Source organism: Ailuropoda melanoleuca, chromosome 16 (genome assembly GCF_002007445.2).
Source record: "Ailuropoda melanoleuca isolate Jingjing chromosome 16, ASM200744v2, whole genome shotgun sequence".
Lineage (NCBI taxonomy): Eukaryota > Metazoa > Chordata > Mammalia > Carnivora > Ursidae > Ailuropoda > Ailuropoda melanoleuca.
In genome coordinates, this window is record NC_048233.1 from 85853899 (window position 1) to 85872443 (window position 18545).

Genomic DNA, 18545 nt, shown 5'->3' on the forward strand with positions numbered 1-18545 from the left:
AAACCGTCCTAGGGGCTTTTTTAAATTGCCACAAAAACGCGATTCCACCCTCATAAAACGTTTCCAGCGCTTCTCACTGGTGTCCCTCATCGTTTGGCAGTCTCCATCACTCTGCAAGGCTCACAGACCACTTCTCTCTACAAAGGGCAAAGCCCACGCACCAATGACCCTTTCCTCTCGCTTCCACCTGCTAGGTACACCTTTCTACCCCGTTGAGCCCTGAGAATCAATGACGGATCCCCAAGGCCAGAATGAACAGCCACTTTCCCACCCTGGAATCCTGCAGCAAATTGCTTTAATCTCTTTAGAGCTGGTGGCTGCTGCCTGTGTCCGTGCGGATGGTCCAGCTTCAACCCCGATTCCAGACAGGCGCCCAGAAGATCTGTACTAAGCGACCCAGGAGGGCTCGCCCGCACATCTCAGGGCTCCGAGCCTGGTGCTCGCAGCCTCGCACCGGGTACCTCTTGCCCTGCGGCCGCCTCCTCCGTGGTCCTTGCGTTCGGCTGCGCAGCCGCGGAGGCCCACTGGGCCGGCCGGCTCCCCAAAGGCGCGAAAAGGCCGGGGCCCAGGCGTCCCCGGCTCCTTGCTCCCTTGACCGCGGCCCGCCCCCAAACGTGGGCTCCGTCACGTGACGGCGGAGCCGGCGAGCGTTTTTCTCACGTGACGGAGGCGCCGGTAAGGGGACCAATGAGAAGGCGGGGGGCGGGGCTTTCCGGGGGCGGTGCGCGGGAAGGGAACCCCGGGCCCCAGCAGCGGCGGGTGAGACCCGGAGCCAAGCCGCGGGCCGGTTCGGTTCCCCCGCGCGGGCCAGCCGCCAGTCTCAGCTCGCTCGGAGGCCAGCAGCGGCCGCGGCGCCGGGGGCAGCATGAAGTGTCTGGTCACGGGCGGCAACGTGAAGGGTGAGTTGGAGGTGACCGGGTGGGGGGTGCGGGGGCACGTGGGACCCCCGGAGACGCAAGCCTAACTCCTGTTTCTTTTCTCCTCCCCGCAGTGCTCGGCAAGGCCGTCCATTCCCTGTCCCGCATCGGGGACGAGCTCTACCTGGAGCCCCTGGAAGACGGGGTGAGGGGGTGGGTGGGATTACAACCGAAAGCCAGTTTCTCCTCGCGTCAGGTCAGATGCCTTTAGGCAGAGTTGTCTACCGAGTTTGTCCCCCGCCGCCCGTTGTCGGGGCGTCCGTTTGGGCCCTGTCAAATTTCCAGGCCGGTGTGTGAATGGAGAGCCATTGCGCTCCCTGAAGTGCCTGGTGGCGGGTGGGGACAACCAGGGGGAAAAGGCAAGTGTGCTGACGGCTGTGTAGGGCCCTTGTTGTGGGAGCAGTTGCTGCCAGACACTCAGGGAAGGCTTCATGAAGAAGGCACCCGGGGGCCGGAAGGAGAGGGAGGATTTCAACAAGGTGATGGTGGAGGAGGAGGAGATTAGGATAAGTGTGTGAGCAAAAGCCCTGTGGCCTGTCTCTGCCCTCTGACCGCCTCCCTCTCCCTGCTTTTCTTGGCCCAGCTCTCTCTCCGGACCGTGAACTCCTCTCGTTCTGCCTATGCCTGCTTCCTCTTTGCCCCACTCTTCTTCCAGCAGTACCAGGCGGCAGCCCCTGGTCAGGAAGCCCTGCGCTGTAAGATCTTGATGAAGGTGAGGCCCTTCCCTCATCAGCAATGCTTTGTGTTCCCTCTGCCCCCCCCAATATGTCTGCCCCGGGGCATTCAGAAGATGCTAACTGGGGAGAGGGATGTATGCAGGAGCAAGCCGGTGTAAAATGCAGTGAGGGGCATAGGAAAGACACTGCAGAAGGTAATGGGAGATATGGTGAGGGTGATTGATTCTGTCCGGGACCTGGAGAGCGTGGTAACATTCACATTGGTCCTTGAAAAGTAAGAAGATCTTTCAAGGTATCCCAGACAGGTGTGTAACAGTAGCATGAACAGAGGCCTGGAGGGGCATAAATGTGCTGCATGTTGTGGGAGCTCCCTTCCTAGTGTGACAGTGCTGAGCCTGGGATGGCCAGGTCCTACGGGAGATGTGGGAGCTGGGTGATGGAGGCACAGCCCTGGGCTGATGTGTTTCCCCCACTCAGTCGTTCCTGGCCGTCTTCCGCTCACTGGCGACGGTGGAGAAGAGCGTGGAGAGGTGCTGCATCTCACTGAATGGCAGGAGCAGCCGCCTGGTGGTCCAGCTGCACTGCAGATATGGTGAGTGGGCAGGGGGCTGGCCAAGGGGTCCCCGGGGCGGAGGGGTGGAAGTTAGCAAGACCCACTGAGACCTGTCTGCCCATCCAGGAGTGAGGAAGACTCACAACCTGTCCTTCCAGGACTGCGAGTCCCTGCAGGCCGTCTTCGACCCAGCCTTGTGCTCGCATGTGCTCCGTGCCCCAGCACGGTGAGTGTATCCTCTGGCTACAAGCTGAGCCGTGGGTCTTGGTTTTTTGGGGGGGGGTTTTTTTTTTTTGGTCTTTTTTTGGTCTTTTTTGGTCTTTTTTTTTTTTTTTTTGGTTTTTTTTTTTTTTTTTTTTTTGAGCTTCCAGGGTCAATTTAAGAAGACACCTTCTTCATTTTTTCTACAGAGTTTCTAGGAACCTCAAAGAGTTCATCCAGACCAGTTTGCTCTCAGGTCCTGGTCGGGCTCTTTAAGGGCAGAGTGTAGAATGGAGGAGGGCATTGCTTCGTGCTCCTCACTGTCTTCAGGAGCCTGTGTTCTCCACCCCAAAGATCCAGCTTGGCTTTCTGGTCACTTAGACCCCTTCTGACTCCTCTTAGAAAGCACGTCTCTGGCTTGCCCTTAAGTTCTCTTCGTGTGGCTTGAGCAGCCTAGCTTTGTGACTCGCGGGCTCAAAATCCTTCTCTGGGACTGTTCTCCACTCAAGGGCCGCCTGTTTTCCTGTCTGCCTGGGCTGTAGCTTTGAGGAGCCCACAGGCTGAGGAAGGAGGCCAGACAGGGAGGTCATGGTCCAGGAGGGCCGCCTGAATAAGCAGCTGTGGGGGTGGGGCTGTTCTGGGAAAATCAGAGTATCCCGGGGGCTGTGCCGGGCCAGGAGAGGGGGACTCCAGTGGAGGCAGTGGTCCCTGCAGCAGACTAGTGTAGAGAGGGGTGGCTCCCCTCCCACCCTACAGTACATGCAGCTTGCATTTGAGTAGCCCAACGTCATGTTCATTTCTTTTTGTAGCCATGGGGTATGGTAGTTTGAAGTTCCCTTTGGTGGGGGGCGCCTGGGGGGCGCAGTCGTTAAGCGTCTGCCTTCGGCTCAGGGCATGATCCAGGTGCTCTGGGATCAACCCCACATCAGGCTCCTCCGCCAGGAGCCTGCTTCTTCCTGTCCCACTCCCTCTGCTTGTGTTCCCTCTCTCGCTGGCTGGCTCTCTCTGTCAAATAAATAAATAAAATCTTAAGAAAAAAAAATGAAGTTCCCTTTGGGTCCTGACAGTCTGTTTTTCTGAGTTCTGTTGAGATAATGCTGCTCAGGACTTGTTTGAGTGGAGAAAGAGAGAAGGGTATCTCACCTCTGGTCTGGATTTTGGTGCTAATTTTTTTTTTTTTTTTAAAGATTTTATTTATTTATTTGACAGAGATAGAGACAGCCAGCGAGAAAGGGAACACAAGCAGGGGGAGTGGGAGAGGAAGAAACAGGGTCCCAGCAGAGGAGCCTGACGTGGGGCTCGATCCCGTAACGCCGGGATCACGCCCTGAGCCGAAGGCAGACGCTTAACCGCTGTGCCACCCAGGCGCCCCGCTAATTTTTTTTTTTAATGAGCAATTGTATTTTTTGTCATGGACAGTTTCAAGTATGTGTAAAAGCAGATGCCTGCTCCTGTTCCAATTGTTGTGAGACAAATCCAGGTGTTTTAAAAGATTGATTTAAGGTCTTTTCTGAAGGCCGAGTTTATAGGGATGGCCTGGGTGTGCTTTCCCACCCCTGGGAGGGCAGGTGCTGCCGGCCTGGTTTGGCCTCGTGCGGACAGCCCGTCCTTTCTGTTGCTTCCTCCGGGCTCTGCTCTTGTCTGCCCTGTCCCTTGCAGTGGACTTTTTCCCCCCAGCAGCCTAAAAGCTTTGGATGGGGTAGGAGCCATGTCCCACTCACCCTGTTCTCCTTCCCAGGGCATACCAGGGCCGGCACACGGTGGGTCCTCTTGGACACTGGTACACGTGTCACAGCCCCGCCTCAGCTCCGCAAAAGCAAAGCCACGCGGCGGGGCTGGGCCTTGGGTGTGATGCTGTACCCCCCTCACAGGGTCCTGGGGGAGGCTGTTCTGCCCTTCCCCCCTGCGCTGGCAGAAGTGACGCTGGGCATTGGCTGTGGCCGCAGGGTCATCCTGCGCAGCTACCAGGAGGAGGAGGCAGGTGAGAGAGCCAGACGTGGCCTTAGACGGCGTTAGAGCTGGGGTGGGAGGGGGTAGGGTCCAGAAGCCTAGGTTCCTCCTGTTCCCACCTCCACAGACAGCACTGTCAAAGCCATGGTGACCGAGATGAGCATTGGGGAGGAGGATTTCCAGCAGCTGCAGGCCCAGGAAGGGGTGGCCATCACTTTCTGCCTCAAGGAATTCCGGGTGAGATTCCCCCTAGCACACTCCCCACCACGACCTCCCTGTCCTGCCCGGGGCCTCACTGTTCTGCTTCTCCCCTCCCAGGGACTCCTGAGCTTTGCGGAGTCCGCAAACTTGTCTCTCAGCGTTCACTTCGATGCACCAGGCAGGTAATTCCCAGCGTCGGGGAGGGGAGGGGAGGCTCTGGGATGCCGGGAGCTGAAGGGCCCTGACCTTGTCCGGGACCTGTCATCTGCCTAGGCCAGCCATCTTTGCCGTCAAGGACTCTCTGCTGGATGGACACTTTGTCCTGGCCACGCTGTCAGAGTCGGACCTGCACTCCCCAGCCCTGTGCTCCCCAGAGCTCCGCAGGCTGGCACCCCCGCTCCAGGCTCACGGGTGAGGCTGCCCACCCGCCTGGCCGCTCCTCCCCACTCCCCTCTCTGCACTCTGCCTGAGCCTCCTGCCTGCAGCTTGTGCACCTCCCCCAGCACATACACTTCCTGTGGGGCCCCAGCCTCCGGGGCTCACAGCCCCTTCCAGCCCTGCAGGCTCAGCCTTCCTGGTCAGCTGTGCTCAGAGAGCCTTCCACCCAGGGAAGTGTCCCTGAGGTCGGGCTGGCTTCCTTCTCTGGCTGAGTCCTCCCCTCTGAGCCTCTTCCCAGGCTGCCGGGAGGCAGGGGGCTGACTGAGGCTAGGGAGAGCAGGTGGCTGGAAGGGCAGGTGGGCTGGGGAGGATGGGCTCAGTATAGCTGCAGCAGAGGAAGTTTGGTCTGGCCCCCCGCCCAGCACATCCCTGGGCCCCAGTGCTCTCCAGCGCTGTCTCCTGGGAGGGCGGAGGCTTTGGCCCCAGGTGGCCTAGCTCCGAGGACTGGATGCTTCTCTACCCCAGCTGAGCTAAACTGGCTCCCAGGATGCTTCCCTCAGGCCCCTATCTGAACTCTGATCAAACGGATTCCAGGTCCACTCCCTGCAGGAAGCCGCCACTTAACCACGGCATCTTTTCCCCTTCAACTAAATGAGAAAGTAATAAAGCCAAGAGATCACTAGTGGTCACAAGGCTTTTACAGCTCCCTCTGAGTCCTCTGAAGTAGGGTCCTATCTCTGTACCCTCTTCTCTCCCTGTGGCTGACACCCTGTCCCTGCCTGCAGCACACCCCCCCCGGATGACTTTGCCAATGACGACATCGACTCTTACATGATCGCGATGGAAACTACCGTGGACAGTGAGGCCTCCCGGGCAGTACCCTCCATCGCCCTTTCCCCTGGCCTCCGGCCATTCTGTAGCCCTGACCCCTACTCAGAGGATAATGAAGCCGAGCCCAGTACAGAGCCTGGGACTCCCCCGCCTAAGAAGGTAGGGGCTGGAGATGGAGGCAGGGGTGGGAGGCAGGGAGGGAGTGGCCTCTAGAACTCACTTTGCTTCCTCTGTTCCCCTTCCAGTTCCGCTCGCTGTTCTTTGGCTCCATCCTCGCCCCTGCACACTCCCCTCCGGGCCCCAGCCCTGTGCTGGCTGAAGATAGTGAGGGTGAAGGCTGAGTGAGAACAAGCCTGTGTCCAGAGGCTCTGGACCAGATGAAGCCACAGCCTCCCCCTTCCCCCAGCGGCAGCCCAGTGATAGGGCTGATCTCCACCCTGGTGGGTGGTCAAGGTGGGCTGTGCTGGAGCTGAGTGTCGGTCCTGCTGCCATTCCAGGTCGCTCCTGGCTATCTGTGACTAGCCTGGGTCCTGTGTTCGCTCATCAACTCCCAACCAATCCTGTCTGTTTCCAGGCTTGGCACTGAGCTGCCACCTGATGGGAGGTCCCTCACCCATTACTCCCCTCCCCGTAGGCCTTTAGGCCAGGCTCCAACCCTGTGGCTAGGGCTGGACACCTGCCTCTCCTACGTGTACCTCCCTAAGACAAAAATCACAAGGGGGCTGTTGGCCCTTGCTGGTCTGCCTTCTTTGCCAATCATGACCTGTTCCTCCCTAAATCCTGGGCACACCTCTGGGATCCCTTGCGGCCAGTAAGGTTTTTTTCTTGGTTTCTCTATGCTGTCTGGCCCTGGCTTGGGATTCTAAGCCCCTGTGGACCTGAGCCTGTGGCTGGGATTACCCTGGTGGGGCCCCATGCCCAGCAAGTCTGTCCTCCCAAGTGGCCCTGGACAGAAGGGCTGTCAGGCCCCGTATTTGGGACAAGGGAGACAGAGGCCATGGCGAGAATCCAGCTTTACCTTTATTCAAGAGACCAGATGGGTTGCCCCAGGATCTGTCTGCCAGCCCTGAGGCCAAGCAAGGCTGGAAACCCACATCTGGCCCTGCTTTGCCCTGAGCTGCAGCCTCAGCCCCAGGACCCTGCTCGCTACCACTGCAGGTGCAGGCGGAAGGAGCCCTGGGGGATTGGACGCTGCTATTGATTCATTAAAAAAAAAAGAAAAATACACCAAGGCTCCGTGTTCCCCGTGACAGGTGGGCCTGGGGGGCCAGCGCGAACCCCCCACGGCCACGTAATTTCTGTACAATCCACCATCTGGGGCAGAGTGCGGGCACGTGGAGGCTACTTCTTGGCTTTGGCGGAGTTGCGGGGTGGGGTGATGGGCCGGCCTCCAGGGTTCAGGCCACTGAACTGCCCGTATTTCCCCTTGTTCTTGTCAGCGGGCTTGAGGATCTAAAAGAGACAGAGCTGGTCAGGCTCACAGGCTAAGCCATGGGGTCCCAAGCCCCTTCCTTTCCCATCCCCACCTGGAAGGAGCACATGAGCGTCTCATCGACACTCATCATGGCGCCTGCGTTGTCAAACTCGCCACAGTAGTTGGGAGCCGAGAACAGTGTCACCAGCTGCCGCTTGGCAAAGAACTCATAGCCATCTTCCACCACCTGGATGAGGAGGGAGGCAGTTCTCTCAGCAGGTGCTGGCTACCCAGCCCCCGCCCCCACCCACCCCAGAGCTGCCAGCCCACCTGGTGCGCCCGGCAGATGAGGTCCAAGTCGTGCTTGTGCAGGAACTTGGCCACTACCTCAGCCCCAAAGGTAAAGGAGACACCACGGTCATTCTCGCCCCAGCCCTGCACGTCCTTGTCAGGGTCAGACCACAGCAGGTCACACAGCAGGCCCTGGTCAGGCACATCTGTGGGCCGCATGATACGCCGAATCTGCTCCATGGATTGCAAGTCTGGGGACAGGCCTGGGGGAGCATGGGGGGCACAGGTCACTTCCTCAAGCCCCAGAACCAAGACCCCCTGCTCCACAAAGCCTCTGCTGGTCACCCTCCCTCCACCTGCCACCACCTGGCTCTCTCCCAGAGTCCCAGGAGTCCAGGCAGGCAGAAGTCATCACCTTCTGCCCTGAGGATCACAGAGCTCTCTGAACAAAGGAGACAAAGTCCATGCACAATGCCAAGACCAAAATGGGGGTGAGTGTAACCAAGTACTGGAGTGGGGGTGGTAGGGGGCTTCCTGGCAGAAGTGACATGCAAAGCAACTGGGAGAGCTGTTCCAGGTGACTGGGAATACAGCCCCCCAGCTGCCAGCCTCGTCCGAGGCCCCCAGGGATGTGGCCCGGGGCTGCTCCTTCCCAGATACTCCTTCGACATATGCCCCAGAGCCACGCTCACCTCCGTGGCAGCAGAAGATCTTCTCGTCCACAATGGCAGCAATGGGCAGGCAGTTGAAGCAGTCGGTAAAGGTTTTCCACAGTTTAATGTTGTAGCGTCTCTTGCCTGCGGGGGGCAAGAGGAGGCCTCATGAGGCCGGTCTGCCTCGCACCCAGCCTGGGTCTCTGGCCCTCCGGGGCACTTTGTGGGCCAAGACACAGCTGGGAGAAGAGAGTGGCAGCAAGAAGAGAAGCCCCCCTCCCCCCACTCCACTGCCTACCAGCCTTCCTAGAAGAATTCTAAAGCAGCTGAGCCCACAGGAACCCAAGTTCCAATCTGGAACAACGCATCCCCACCCTGGGAGCAGACCAGGCCAAGACTAGGTCTGGTTTATCTCAGCTTCTGGTCAGCACAATCCAGTCCACACAGGCATCCTAACTGCTTAAGGGATGTACCGGAGGGGAGTGTCATCAGGCAGGCCCTGCATTAGAACACGGGGCAGTCTTCAGCCGGCAGCCATTCACCAGACCCCTCCTGAGGGCCAGGCCCCATCCCAGGAGTGCAGGGCAGAGAGACAGGAGCTGGTGTGTGCCCCTCACAGATCTCAGTCTGCAGGTATCGTCAGATGCTAATACCTTCACCGCCAATCCAACCTGAGGATCTCACTGAATAGCGGAGTCCCTTAAGGACTTGGGCAGCCCCAGATCCTCTGCCTACTCACACTCATCATAGAAGCCGTAGATGCGGTTGATGCTGGCACATTCGTGGTTCCCACGGAGCAGGAAGAAGTTCTCAGGGTACTTGATCTTATAGGCCAGCAGCAGGCAGATGGTCTCCAAAGACTGCTTGCCCCGGTCCACGTAGTCCCCCAGGAAGAGGTAGTTGCTCTCTGGAGGGAAGCCGCCATACTCAAATAGCCGCAGAAGGTCGTAGTACTGGCCATGGATGTCACCTGTGACCCAGGGGACCGGTTCAGCGCTAGGCGCAGGGGATACACTTGAACCCTGGGCCAAGTTTGGGATCCAGGGAGGAGCACTGCAAGGACTAGGGGGACGGGGGGAGGGCGGAATGCCACTTTCAGAAAGCAAAAGGGCCTCGGCAGGGGTCTCACCGCAGATCTTGAGGGGTGCCTCCAGTTCCAGAAGAATGGGCTGGCTCAGGAAAATCTCCCGTGATTTGAGGCACAGACCACGGATCTCGTTCTCTGTTAGCTGTACATTCTTTCCAGGCCGCGAGCCCTGCACTGGGGGAGGAATGGGGCGTCAAGACTCTCGTCCCTCAGGCAGGAGGAAGGTGGGCGACACAAGTGGCCCTATGGGCACATCTGAGGGCGCCTGGGCCTCCAGGGCCCCTCCTTGCCCAGGGCTAGCTGTTGCTGCTGAGCCTCCCAGGATGGGACCCCTCGAGGGGGGAACTGCTGTGCGCGGGGGGCCTGCCACCCGACACTCCACCCCATAGCGCAGGACCCCTAGGAGGGGTGGACCTAGGCTTCTTAGGTTGCTCCCTCAACCCCAAGAGCACACGCCAACCTGTGCGCCCCCGGCCCAGGAGAGGAGGCTGCTCCCCGTGCCAGAGCGTCCCCAGAACCTCCCAGGCGCCCCGTGCCAGAGCGTCCCCAGAACCTCCCAGGCGCCCCGCGCTTGGCCGGGCGGCTGTGGCCGCGGGACCTCGAGGCCCGTCCCCGCCCAGTCTAAGCTGGCCCTGGGAGGGGCAGGCCCGCCCGCGCACCACTTCCGGGCCAGACAGGGGGCCAGGGCGCGGCGGGCACCGACCTCCCCTGCCCCGGCCAACCTTCCAGCAGGCGCCCGATGATAGAGTCCAGGTTGAGCTTCTCGCTGTCGGACATGGCGGCGCCGCCGCTCCGGCCCAGCAGCTCCGGGCCCGCTCCTGCCGCCCGCCCTCCCGCTGCCTCCTTCCGGCCTGGCGCTCCTTCCGCCCGTCCCAGCCCGCCCCGGCCTGCCGCNGGCGGGGCTTGGGCTGAGTTTGAACTGTCTAGGATGAAGCCAGGCCGGTGGGTGGAGCTTGGTGGGGCGGGGTTGAGTCTGGTCCCGCCCCTGAGGGGGTGACCCAAGTCCCGTTCCGAGAATATGCAGCCGGAAGTACTGTGGAAGTTGTTTTTCTGTATCAAAGGCTAACCAGCCCTTCCCACCCTGGGCGGGAGTGTGGTGTGAGCACATTAATAACCGATTCCCCAACCACTGAGGATTAAGTCTTTGAAGGGCAGAAAAGGAAACTGAGGCTCAGAGATAGCAAGGGGCTAGTTCAAGACCTGGCCTCCACCTTCTGAGTCTCGGGGGCCCCCAGGCATCTAGCCAGACCCAGACATCTGCAGCTGCACTCTGAACCCAGCCTGGTCTACACTGTGGTGCACGCTAAATTAGTATTTTTCTGTAAGATCCATTATTACCTGCTGAGTGGATAATAATGCTGCATTATATGCATATTCAAAGCATTATTTTGTAAAGGGCAAATCAAACCATAATTCTCACTAGAATCTTGAATTTTTAAATTTTTTTTAAAGATTTTATTTTTTATTTATTTGTCAGAGAGACAGCAAGAGAGCACAAGCAGGGGAAGCTGCAGGCAGAGGGAGAAGCAGGCTCCCCGCTGAGCAAGGAGCCAGATGTAGGACTTGATCCCAAGACCCTGAGATCATGACCAGAGCCAAAGGCAGACACTTAACTGACTGAGCCACCCCTGTGGCCCTGGAATTTTGTTGTTTTACAAGTGATAACGTCAAAACTGGAGGGGGCCTGGCCTCTGTACCTTGGGTTGTTCCTCACACCCAATGCAGGAACCCAAGCCTGTAGCCATCCAGCCCACGGGGAGAGGAGGGGCGAGGGGGGGAGGAGTCCACGGCCCTGGGGGCGCTGGGGCAAGCCGGAAGAGCCTCAGAGGAAGGGGTGACCCCCCCCAACACTTGGGAGGGAGTGTGGGAGGGGCCCCCCAGCGGGTTGCTGAAGCTGCTGCAAGGAGGAAGTGAGAGGAGGAGGTGAGGTGCAGCAGGGAGGTAAGCTTGCCTGGGGGGGCAGGGGCTGAGTCTGGGGCTGGGCCTCTTTACAGAGGCCTGGCTTTTCTGCCACTTCAGGGCCTACCCCACCCCCAATAAAAGAGGGGACAGAAGGGACTTGGTGAGATACCTTGAAGCCTCTCCCCTCTGAACCCTGCAGCCTGGTCCCTGGGCTGGGGATCGGCTGGATGGGAGTCCAGGCCCCAGGCAGGCCAGAAGTTGCCTCTCACTCTGGCTCTCTCCACCTCTTACAGCCTGTGGTAGCTTGGGTCTGGGGCACCATGGCCCAGGCCCTGGGGGAGGACCTGGCGCAACCTTTGGAGATGCAGGATGACTCCAGCTCTTTGGGGTCCGACTCGGAGCTGAGTGGGCCTGGCCCATATCGCCAGGCTGACCGCTATGGCTTCATTGGGGGCAGCTCAGCAGAGCCAGGGTAAGTGGGGGTGGGATGGGGGGCAGCGGGGTGCTGGGATTGAGGTTGGGGGCTGAGGGCTGAATTCTAGAGTGAGGCTCAACCTCACTGGGTCCCGGAGGGTCTGGGGACTCAGCCAGTGTCACCCCTCTTCATGCTCCAGGTGGAATCCTAAAGCTGGCACGGCTGGGGCAGGAGTGCCCCCCACCCCATGTCTCTTTTACTCCCAGCCTCCCAGGCTCTGCATCTATCCTTGGGGCCAAATATCCTTCCCCTTTTAATCTGCCCCAATAATCCCAGAAGCAAACCAAAGAACCCACACCTGTACCCCTCCCCTCTCCCAATATACAGACAGGTAAACAAGTAAACAGATAGGAATTTGCCAAGGTCACACAGCAGATCAGATAGAATCTGATTCGAACTCAGGACTCCTGACTTCTAGTCCGCAGCTCTGTCCACGTCTTCTGAGTTGTCTGTGTTCCTATCCTGGGGGACAGACAACCAGCCCCTCCCCCAGCACACACCCACACACGCCCTTCAGTCTGTCCTACTTCTGCCCACATCAGAGACACGTCCTTTCCTGTCCCTATGACAACCATTGGCAACCCCTGGGTGACAGGTTACCTGCCAGGGCTCCCCAGAAAACTCCACGGCCAGGAGCTGAGCTTCCCCGGGCAGCGTGGAGGGTGGCAGATGTAGGCCCCGGGTAACAGCTAGCCAACGCCTCAGTGCCTGTGCCTTGTGCCCGCAGGCCAGGTCACCCTCCTGCAGACCTTATCCGCCAGCGCGAGATGAAGTGGGTGGAGATGACCTCGCACTGGGAGAAAACCATGTCTCGCCGGTACAAGAAGGTGAGGGGAGGATGGGGCTCTGGGCTCAGCCCCCTTCGCCTCTGCCTATAGCTGGCAAAATTTACCCCTCCTGTGTCCCAGCACCTCTTGCCTTTCCCCCTACCACCCAAAGTGACCCTTGCCCCATGACAGGCTGGGCCTGGGACCTGCCAACAGGAGAGGGGGAGGCTGGCCTGGCCGATCTAATGGGGCCCGTCGGCCTCACCCGCAGGTAAAGATGCACTGCCGGAAAGGTATCCCCTCGGCTCTCCGGGCCCGGTGCTGGCCCCTGTTGTGCGGAGCCCACGTGTGTCAGAAGAACAGCCCTGACACCTATCAGGTAACAGAGGTGGCAGGGGTCCCTGCCGCCCCTTTCCAGAGCCCCTCGCCACTCTGAGCCCTCACACCCACCTTCCTGCCCACCCGCAGAAACTGGCCGAGGCCCCTGGAGACCCGCAGTGGATGGAGACCATCAGCAGGGACCTGCACCGCCAGTTCCCTCTACACGAGATGTTTGTGTCACCTCAGGGTCACGGGTAGGCGGCCAGTGACACCCGGGGACCTCCAGCCCCACAACCTCCAGGGCCTTCAGCCCGGACCCCTACCTCAGCTTTATAGCCTTACATCTCAGGAGATCCAGCAAGGCCGAGGGGGGCTGAGGCCTGGGAAGAGGCCCCCGAGGGTGGGGAAGGGGTACCTGGAGGACCAGCGCCTGATTGGGTCTTCTGGCACAGGCAGCAGGGGCTCCTGCAGGTACTCAAGGCCTACACCCTGCATCGGCCTGAACAGGGCTACTGTCAGGCCCAAGGCCCTGTGGCTGCCGTGCTACTCATGCATCTGCCCCCAGAGGTGAGTGCCCTCGAGACCCTGACTCCCCAGCCCCAGGGATCCATGACCCTCAACCCCAGGGACTCGGACTTTAGGTACCTGAGACCCATGACCCCCCCAACCCCAGAAACTCTGGACTCAGGGACCTGGGATCCTTGACTCTCAGATCCTGTCCCAGTGACCCGGGGCCTCATGGCCACCAACCTCAGTGACCCTCAAGCCCAAAGACCTTGACTCCAGGAACCTAGGACCCTTGGCCCCTGCCCCCTGCCCCAGTGACCTAAGAATCTGGACGTCATCACCTTGATCTCACAACTCCTGATTCTGAGCCCTGTGACCATGATCTCAATGACCCCAAGAGCTCAGGACTTGAACTTTGGGACCCTCCCAACCCTTGACCAGCGAGCCCCAACTCTGTGACTCTTGAAATTCAACATCATGAACCCTATGATTTCCAAGCCCCTAAACCCAACAGTAGGCCTCTGGGCAGTGAGGAGACTTTTGGTAAGAGCCCGAGTTTAGGCTGTTTGGCTCCAGGCTCCAGAGTCACCACCCCAGGGAGTACGTAGGCCCGCCCCTGTGCTCCTTTCCCCTACCCTATGGTTCCTTCTGTGATCCCTGGGTGGGGGCGCTCATGGCCTGTGCCCCCACCCAGGAGGCCTTCTGGTGCCTGGTACAGATCTGCGAGGTCTACCTCCCCGGCTACTACGGGCCCCACATGGTGAGAGGCTGGGAGGGGGCCGGACGGCACGGGGAGGGACTGGGCAGGCGGGCAGGGGCCGGGGGAGGGGGAGGGGCGGAGCCTGGGCTTCCAGAGTGGACGCGCTGACGGACGTGGCTGCAGGAGGCCGTGCAGCTGGACGCCGAGGTGTTCATGGCTCTGCTCCGACGGCTGCTCCCGCGTGCACACAAGCACCTGCAGCAGGTGGGCGTCGGGCCTCTGCTCTACCTGCCCGAGTGGTTCCTGTGCCTCTTCGCCCGCTCCCTGCCCTTCCCCACCGTGCTGCGTGTCTGGGACGCCTTCCTCAGTGAGGGTGAGTGGGCAGCCAGAGGGGACGCGTGGCCTGGGCTGGGAGCCTTGGGGTACACCCAGGGACGAGCACGCCAGCTCTGCTCTGCGTCACCTGCCACTGCCAATCCCAGCCCCGGGCGTGGGTGCCAGAGTGTGCTGAGGGCGATGGGGAGGGTTGGCCCTGGGGGAACAGCCCAGCCCCTGCCTGCATGTCACCGGTGCGATGACTGGCCGCTCCTGCCCCTGTGACTAGACCCCCTGAGGGAGGGCAGGGTCTGCTGGGGGCGGGCTGGGGCCTGGGAGGCACCCCCCACTGAGGTGGGGTGTAGCTGGTGAGATCCCAGCAGAGGAGCTGTTCGGGGACTGGGCTCAGTGGGCACAGCCAGTGGCGGGGGCGGGGCCAGTGGAAGAGGAAGAGAGCTCACCCCTGGAGCCCAGGGGCACTTGGTGAGCCCTCGCAGGTGCCCCGCACGGCTGTAGACGCTGGGACCCCCTGAGTGAACGAGACCTACATTCTGGTGGGGGTGGGGATGGGAGACAACAGTAACCAAATTAACAAAATATTTATAGGGGTGCCCCGCTGGCTCAGTGGTGGAGAATGTGACTCTTGATCTCAGGGTCGCGAGTTCAAGCCCCACGTTGGGCATAGAGCTTAAAAAAAAAAAAAGATACTTATAGATTGTCATAAGTGCCACAAAGAAAATAAAACAAGGGATGTGACAGAGTGTTAGGGGAGCAGTGGGAGGAGAGTGCTGTTTTCAAGATGCTTTTGGCCTCTCCATGGGGGCGGCCGACTTACAGGACCCATGTGGTGGCTGGGAGGCCAGGAGAGACACTGTCCACAGGGTCCAGGCTGCAGACGACTGAGGGTGTGGGTATGGAGAGAGATGAAACCAGAGAGGCCAGGCCAAGAGTGGGGGCAGTCCGGGCAGAGCTGAGCTGGACCTTTTAGGACTTTGGGGCTCTGCCTCATTAACTCATCAGTAACCCACCTGCATTCTGTTCTACGTGGGTTGCCTGGCAGTTACACCTGAAAAATGGTAGAAATCAATCAGTACACTTATTGAGCACCTGCTATATGCCCAGTTGGCTCCAGGCCTCCTTAGAGCTCTGGTCACAGATGTCCCAGCTGCCATCGGAGTGTCACCACCCGTCCAGCCTCAGACCTCGAGGGCGGCCCTCTTTGCCCTCTCCGCTGGGGACAGGACAGGCAATGTCACAGGCTCCTTTCCGTCATGATGACGACGTGAGTGGTTGTGATCACCTCGTTACAAGTCACGGTTGTCACTAGGCCTCACTGGTCCCCAGATTCGAGGCTGCCCGGGAAGGATTCTGAGGCTGTGGGAACAGCCCGAGGTCCCACCCGCGCGTGCCTGTAAGTGTGCGTGCATGGGTGTGTGCACACGGGCACTGTGCTCTCGGCTTAGCGGTGAAGAGCTCTGGCGAGAATCTCTCTAGAATAAGGTCACAGATCTGAGCTGGAAAGGCCTTCCTGGCAAGGACCGGCTTCCGAGGCGCAGAGAGCAGGCGTGAGCAGCGGTAGCCCCGGCTGCCCGCGGGCTGCTTTGCCCGGAAGTGTGTGTGGCTGCAGACACTCGTCAGTGCCCCCACATCGCAATGCCACTGCCACTCGCTGCTCCTGGTCTGAGTCGGGCTGCGGAGCTGCAGGAGGGTGCAGGGCGTCTGGCTGGAGGCAGGTGCAGGTACAGAAGTGAGGAGGGGCAGGGCTGGCCCCGCACTGAGTGAGCCCCGCGGCCCGCAGGTGTGAAGGTGCTGTTCCGCGTGGGGCTGACGCTGGTGCGCCTGGCGCTGGGCACCACAGAACAGCGCCTGGCCTGCCCAGGGCTCCTGGAGACCCTCGGTGCCCTACGAGCCATCCCCCCCACCCAGCTGCAGGAAGAGGTCTTCATGTCCCAGGTGGGTGCCCCCCTGCTTGCCTTCCGCAACAGCCCAGCCCCTGGTGCTCAGCTGGGGAAACTGAGTCTCACAGCAGGAAGTCAGAGTGAGACCCAGGGCTCAGTTCCTGTCCTCTGAGCAGCAGAGAATGTGAAAACCCCAGGCTTCAAGTAGCTTTCTACGGTTCCCTTAGTGAGTCTGGCTGTCAATCCCTCAGCCCTCAGCCACTTCCTGGGGCTGTGTCCTGCCCGCCCTGTGGGGACCTCATGGTTTCCTGCCCTCCCCCAGTCTGGGCACACTCAGTACCAACCACTCCCCACAGGTGCACAGCGTGGCCCTGTCTGAGCAGGACCTGCAGCGGGAGATCCGGGTCCAGCTGGCCCGGCTGCCTGAGTCCACATCTGGGCCACCCCCGAGGCCTCAGGCCCGCCTGCCTGGAGCCCAAGCCATTTTTGAGGCCCAGCAGCTGGCAGGGGTGCGGGGAGGCACCAGGCCCGAGGTGCCCCGAATAGTGGTGCAGCCCCCGGAGGAGCCCAGGCCGCCGCGGCGCAAGCCCCAGACCAGAGGCAAGACTTTCCACGGGCTCCTGACTCGGTCCAGGGGCCCCCCTCTGGAGGGGCCCCCCAGGTCTCATCGAGGCTCCACCTCCTTCCTGGATACTCGGTTCTGAAGGTTCGACTTTGGAGGGTATCATGGACTCAGCGTCCCCTAACCCCAGCTGCCGATTGGCCGATGCCCGCCTTATCAGTGGGCACTGCACTTTACCGCTGGGATTTGGCGACTCGGCTCCCTGCCCAGGGACTGTCAAACGTGAAGGAAGGTCACAGAATGCGGTTTCAGGGGCCCAGGCCTGCCATTCTCCCACGGAGCTGCCCTGGTGCCCGGGCCCTTGCAAGCATGGAAGCCGGCGCTGTAGGGTTAGGGGACCTGGCTGGGCTGGGGGACCCCAAAGGGCTCCTGGGGAGGCCTAGAATAAAGCCGAACCTAGCAGAACCCTGGATGGATGTGGATTGCACGCTCTCCACCCCCAACTCTAGACCCGCTACCCCTTCCCCTCCCACCCTCAATCCCCACAGCCTTGCCTCTCCTCGTCCCGCCCCGCGGGGTACGCTGAGGCTGCCCATTGACTGCTGAAAGCTGTTTACCAGCAACAGGAGCCAATGGTGAGCCGCCTCGCGCAGCCTGTTGGGGGCAGGTAAGGCTCTGGCCCCTGTGGGAGGAAGGCTCCCCAAGTGGATGCTTGGCCCGCAAGTGGGGCTCTATACCTTATTCTTCCCCTCCTCCCAGCTTGGTTCAGGACCCCCAAGGGCGGGGGGACTCTAACGGAAGTCTGCCCCCAACCATGGTCCTGGTCCAGTCGTCAGAGACAGCCAGGCGAGAACAAAAGCCTAGTGTGCGGGGACAAAGGAGAAAGGTCCCGCAGGCCCTTGCCCACTCCCAAAGCCTTGGTTGCACCCCCTCGGGACTGCCACCATGGAAACTCCCTCCCACACTTGATAATTGCCCCTGTGGGTGCCTGAGACATGAGCCATCACCGCGACAACAGGGCTGGCTCCGATGCCGGCTTGAGTCCCTACAGTGCCCCTTCCAGGGTGCCTTGCCTCCCTGGGGGCCCTCCCCTGCAGGGGGGAGGGTGGCAGGGCTTGGCAGGACTCTGGAGTACTGGGAGAAAGCATCTGGACTCCCACTTCCACGGTGGAGTATTCAACCTGCCCGTCCCAGTGGCTGTGCTGGAACACTGGCATGGCCACTGGTCAGACCCCTGATTTGGAATGTTCTGGTGACAGGGCCACAGGTTGTGGCGATGCACTCGCTCTCACATGCTCATCTGGTGCTCAGTGTGCTTCTGGCCAGGCCCTGGGTCTGGGGCCGACCATCCCGTACCCAAGGTGCCTACCCCCTGGAGGAGGAAACACGGAGGTCCAGACTAAGGTCTGCGGAGTTACCTGGAGGAAACTGAGGCTCAGGAGGGGAGGGAGCTTGGCAAGGTCTCTCTGCCTGTGGCAGACCCCAGGTTTACCCCTGCCTCCACATCGGCAGCCATGAACCTGTCCCCTACAACTGGGCACCCACCCAGGTCTGTCCTCCTGGGGGTGCGCTCTCTCTTCCCATCCACTCCCCTGACCCTGCCCCAGCCTGAGGCCCAGCCCCTTGGAGTGTGGGGCAGCAGCTGGGTGCCCGGGAGTCAAAGAGAGCTTCCAGGGCCTTCCCTCCCTCCTCCCTACCCCACTAAGGTACCTGTAACTTAACAATAACCCACTCATCTGCACTTCCCAGAACCCTTTCTCAGATGCCCCCCTCCCCCGCAGGCAGCACTGATAGCCTCACTAGAGAAAGGGGAAATGGAGTGCCCAGCCCAAGATCACGGTGAGGGGTGAGGGGCAGAGCCGCTACTGTGCAGGGCTCTGTGCTTTCTAGACAGCCCCTTAGCCTTACTATATCGAGTGCTGTCTCAGGCGCAGTAGCAGGTAGG

General features: G+C 60.5%; 3 protein-coding genes across 6 annotated transcripts; 2 read left to right on the plus strand and 1 right to left on the minus strand.

The window, feature by feature from the left end:
- The first annotated feature begins 703 nt into the window (after positions 1–703).
- On the plus strand, positions 704–6925 carry RAD9A (RAD9 checkpoint clamp component A). Of its 2 annotated transcripts, XM_002921277.4 has the most exons (11): positions 705–899; positions 992–1062; positions 1501–1629; positions 2072–2186; positions 2274–2373; positions 4220–4329; positions 4426–4535; positions 4617–4681; positions 4773–4910; positions 5663–5867; positions 5954–6925. In XM_002921277.4, the coding sequence occupies exons 1-11, from the start codon at positions 866–868 to the stop codon at positions 6047–6049; spliced, it is 1173 nt and encodes a 390-aa protein (XP_002921323.1). In that variant the 5' UTR covers positions 705–865; the 3' UTR covers positions 6050–6925. The 2 variants fall into 2 exon arrangements, with proteins under 2 accessions (XP_011225843.1, XP_002921323.1); XM_011227541.3 differs by having other exon boundaries at positions 704–899; positions 4426–4681.
- On the minus strand, positions 6711–10034 carry PPP1CA (protein phosphatase 1 catalytic subunit alpha). The gene is made up of 7 exons (XM_002921278.4): positions 9876–10034; positions 9196–9327; positions 8806–9036; positions 8106–8210; positions 7453–7676; positions 7235–7369; positions 6711–7160 (listed from the first exon to the last, which is right to left on the minus strand). The coding sequence occupies exons 1-7, from the start codon at positions 9928–9930 to the stop codon at positions 7050–7052; spliced, it is 993 nt and encodes a 330-aa protein (XP_002921324.1). The 5' UTR covers positions 9931–10034; the 3' UTR covers positions 6711–7049.
- A 903-nt stretch (positions 10035–10937) lies between these two features.
- TBC1D10C (TBC1 domain family member 10C) lies at positions 10938–17070 on the plus strand. Of its 3 annotated transcripts, none has more exons than XM_002921279.4 (10): positions 10938–11094; positions 11349–11527; positions 12258–12357; positions 12569–12676; positions 12766–12872; positions 13071–13185; positions 13820–13885; positions 14009–14198; positions 15939–16093; positions 16395–17070. In XM_002921279.4, exons 2-10 carry the CDS (start codon positions 11376–11378, stop codon positions 16740–16742), a joined length of 1341 nt encoding a protein of 446 aa, XP_002921325.1. In that variant the 5' UTR covers positions 10938–11094; positions 11349–11375; the 3' UTR covers positions 16743–17070. The 3 variants fall into 3 exon arrangements, with proteins under 3 accessions (XP_002921325.1, XP_034500821.1, XP_011225844.1); XM_034644930.1 differs by having other exon boundaries at positions 10953–11076; XM_011227542.3 differs by lacking the exon at positions 10938–11094 and adding an exon at positions 11100–11215.
- The last annotated feature ends 1475 nt before the right edge of the window (positions 17071–18545 follow it).

Coding starts and splice junctions, on each gene's coding strand:
- RAD9A (XM_011227541.3), top strand. CDS start 866: ATGAAGTGTCTGGTCACGGGCGGCAACGTGAAGG. Junction 4,682..4,772: donor CACTTCGATGCACCAGGCAG/GTAATTCCCAGC, acceptor TCATCTGCCTAG/GCCAGCCATCTTTGCCGTCA. Junction 4,911..5,662: donor CCCCCGCTCCAGGCTCACGG/GTGAGGCTGCCC, acceptor CCCTGCCTGCAG/CACACCCCCCCCGGATGACT.
- PPP1CA (XM_002921278.4), bottom strand. CDS start 9,930: ATGTCCGACAGCGAGAAGCTCAACCTGGACTCTATCATCGGGCGCCTG. Junction 9,037..9,195: donor GGCACCCCTCAAGATCTGCG/GTGAGACCCCTG, acceptor CCTGGGTCACAG/GTGACATCCATGGCCAGTAC. Junction 7,370..7,452: donor TCATCTGCCGGGCGCACCAG/GTGGGCTGGCAG, acceptor CTCCTCATCCAG/GTGGTGGAAGATGGCTATGA.
- TBC1D10C (XM_002921279.4), top strand. CDS start 11,376: ATGGCCCAGGCCCTGGGGGAGGACCTGGCGCAACCTTTGGAGATGCAG. Junction 12,873..13,070: donor GTGTCACCTCAGGGTCACGG/GTAGGCGGCCAG, acceptor CTTCTGGCACAG/GCAGCAGGGGCTCCTGCAGG. Junction 14,199..15,938: donor GGACGCCTTCCTCAGTGAGG/GTGAGTGGGCAG, acceptor CGCGGCCCGCAG/GTGTGAAGGTGCTGTTCCGC.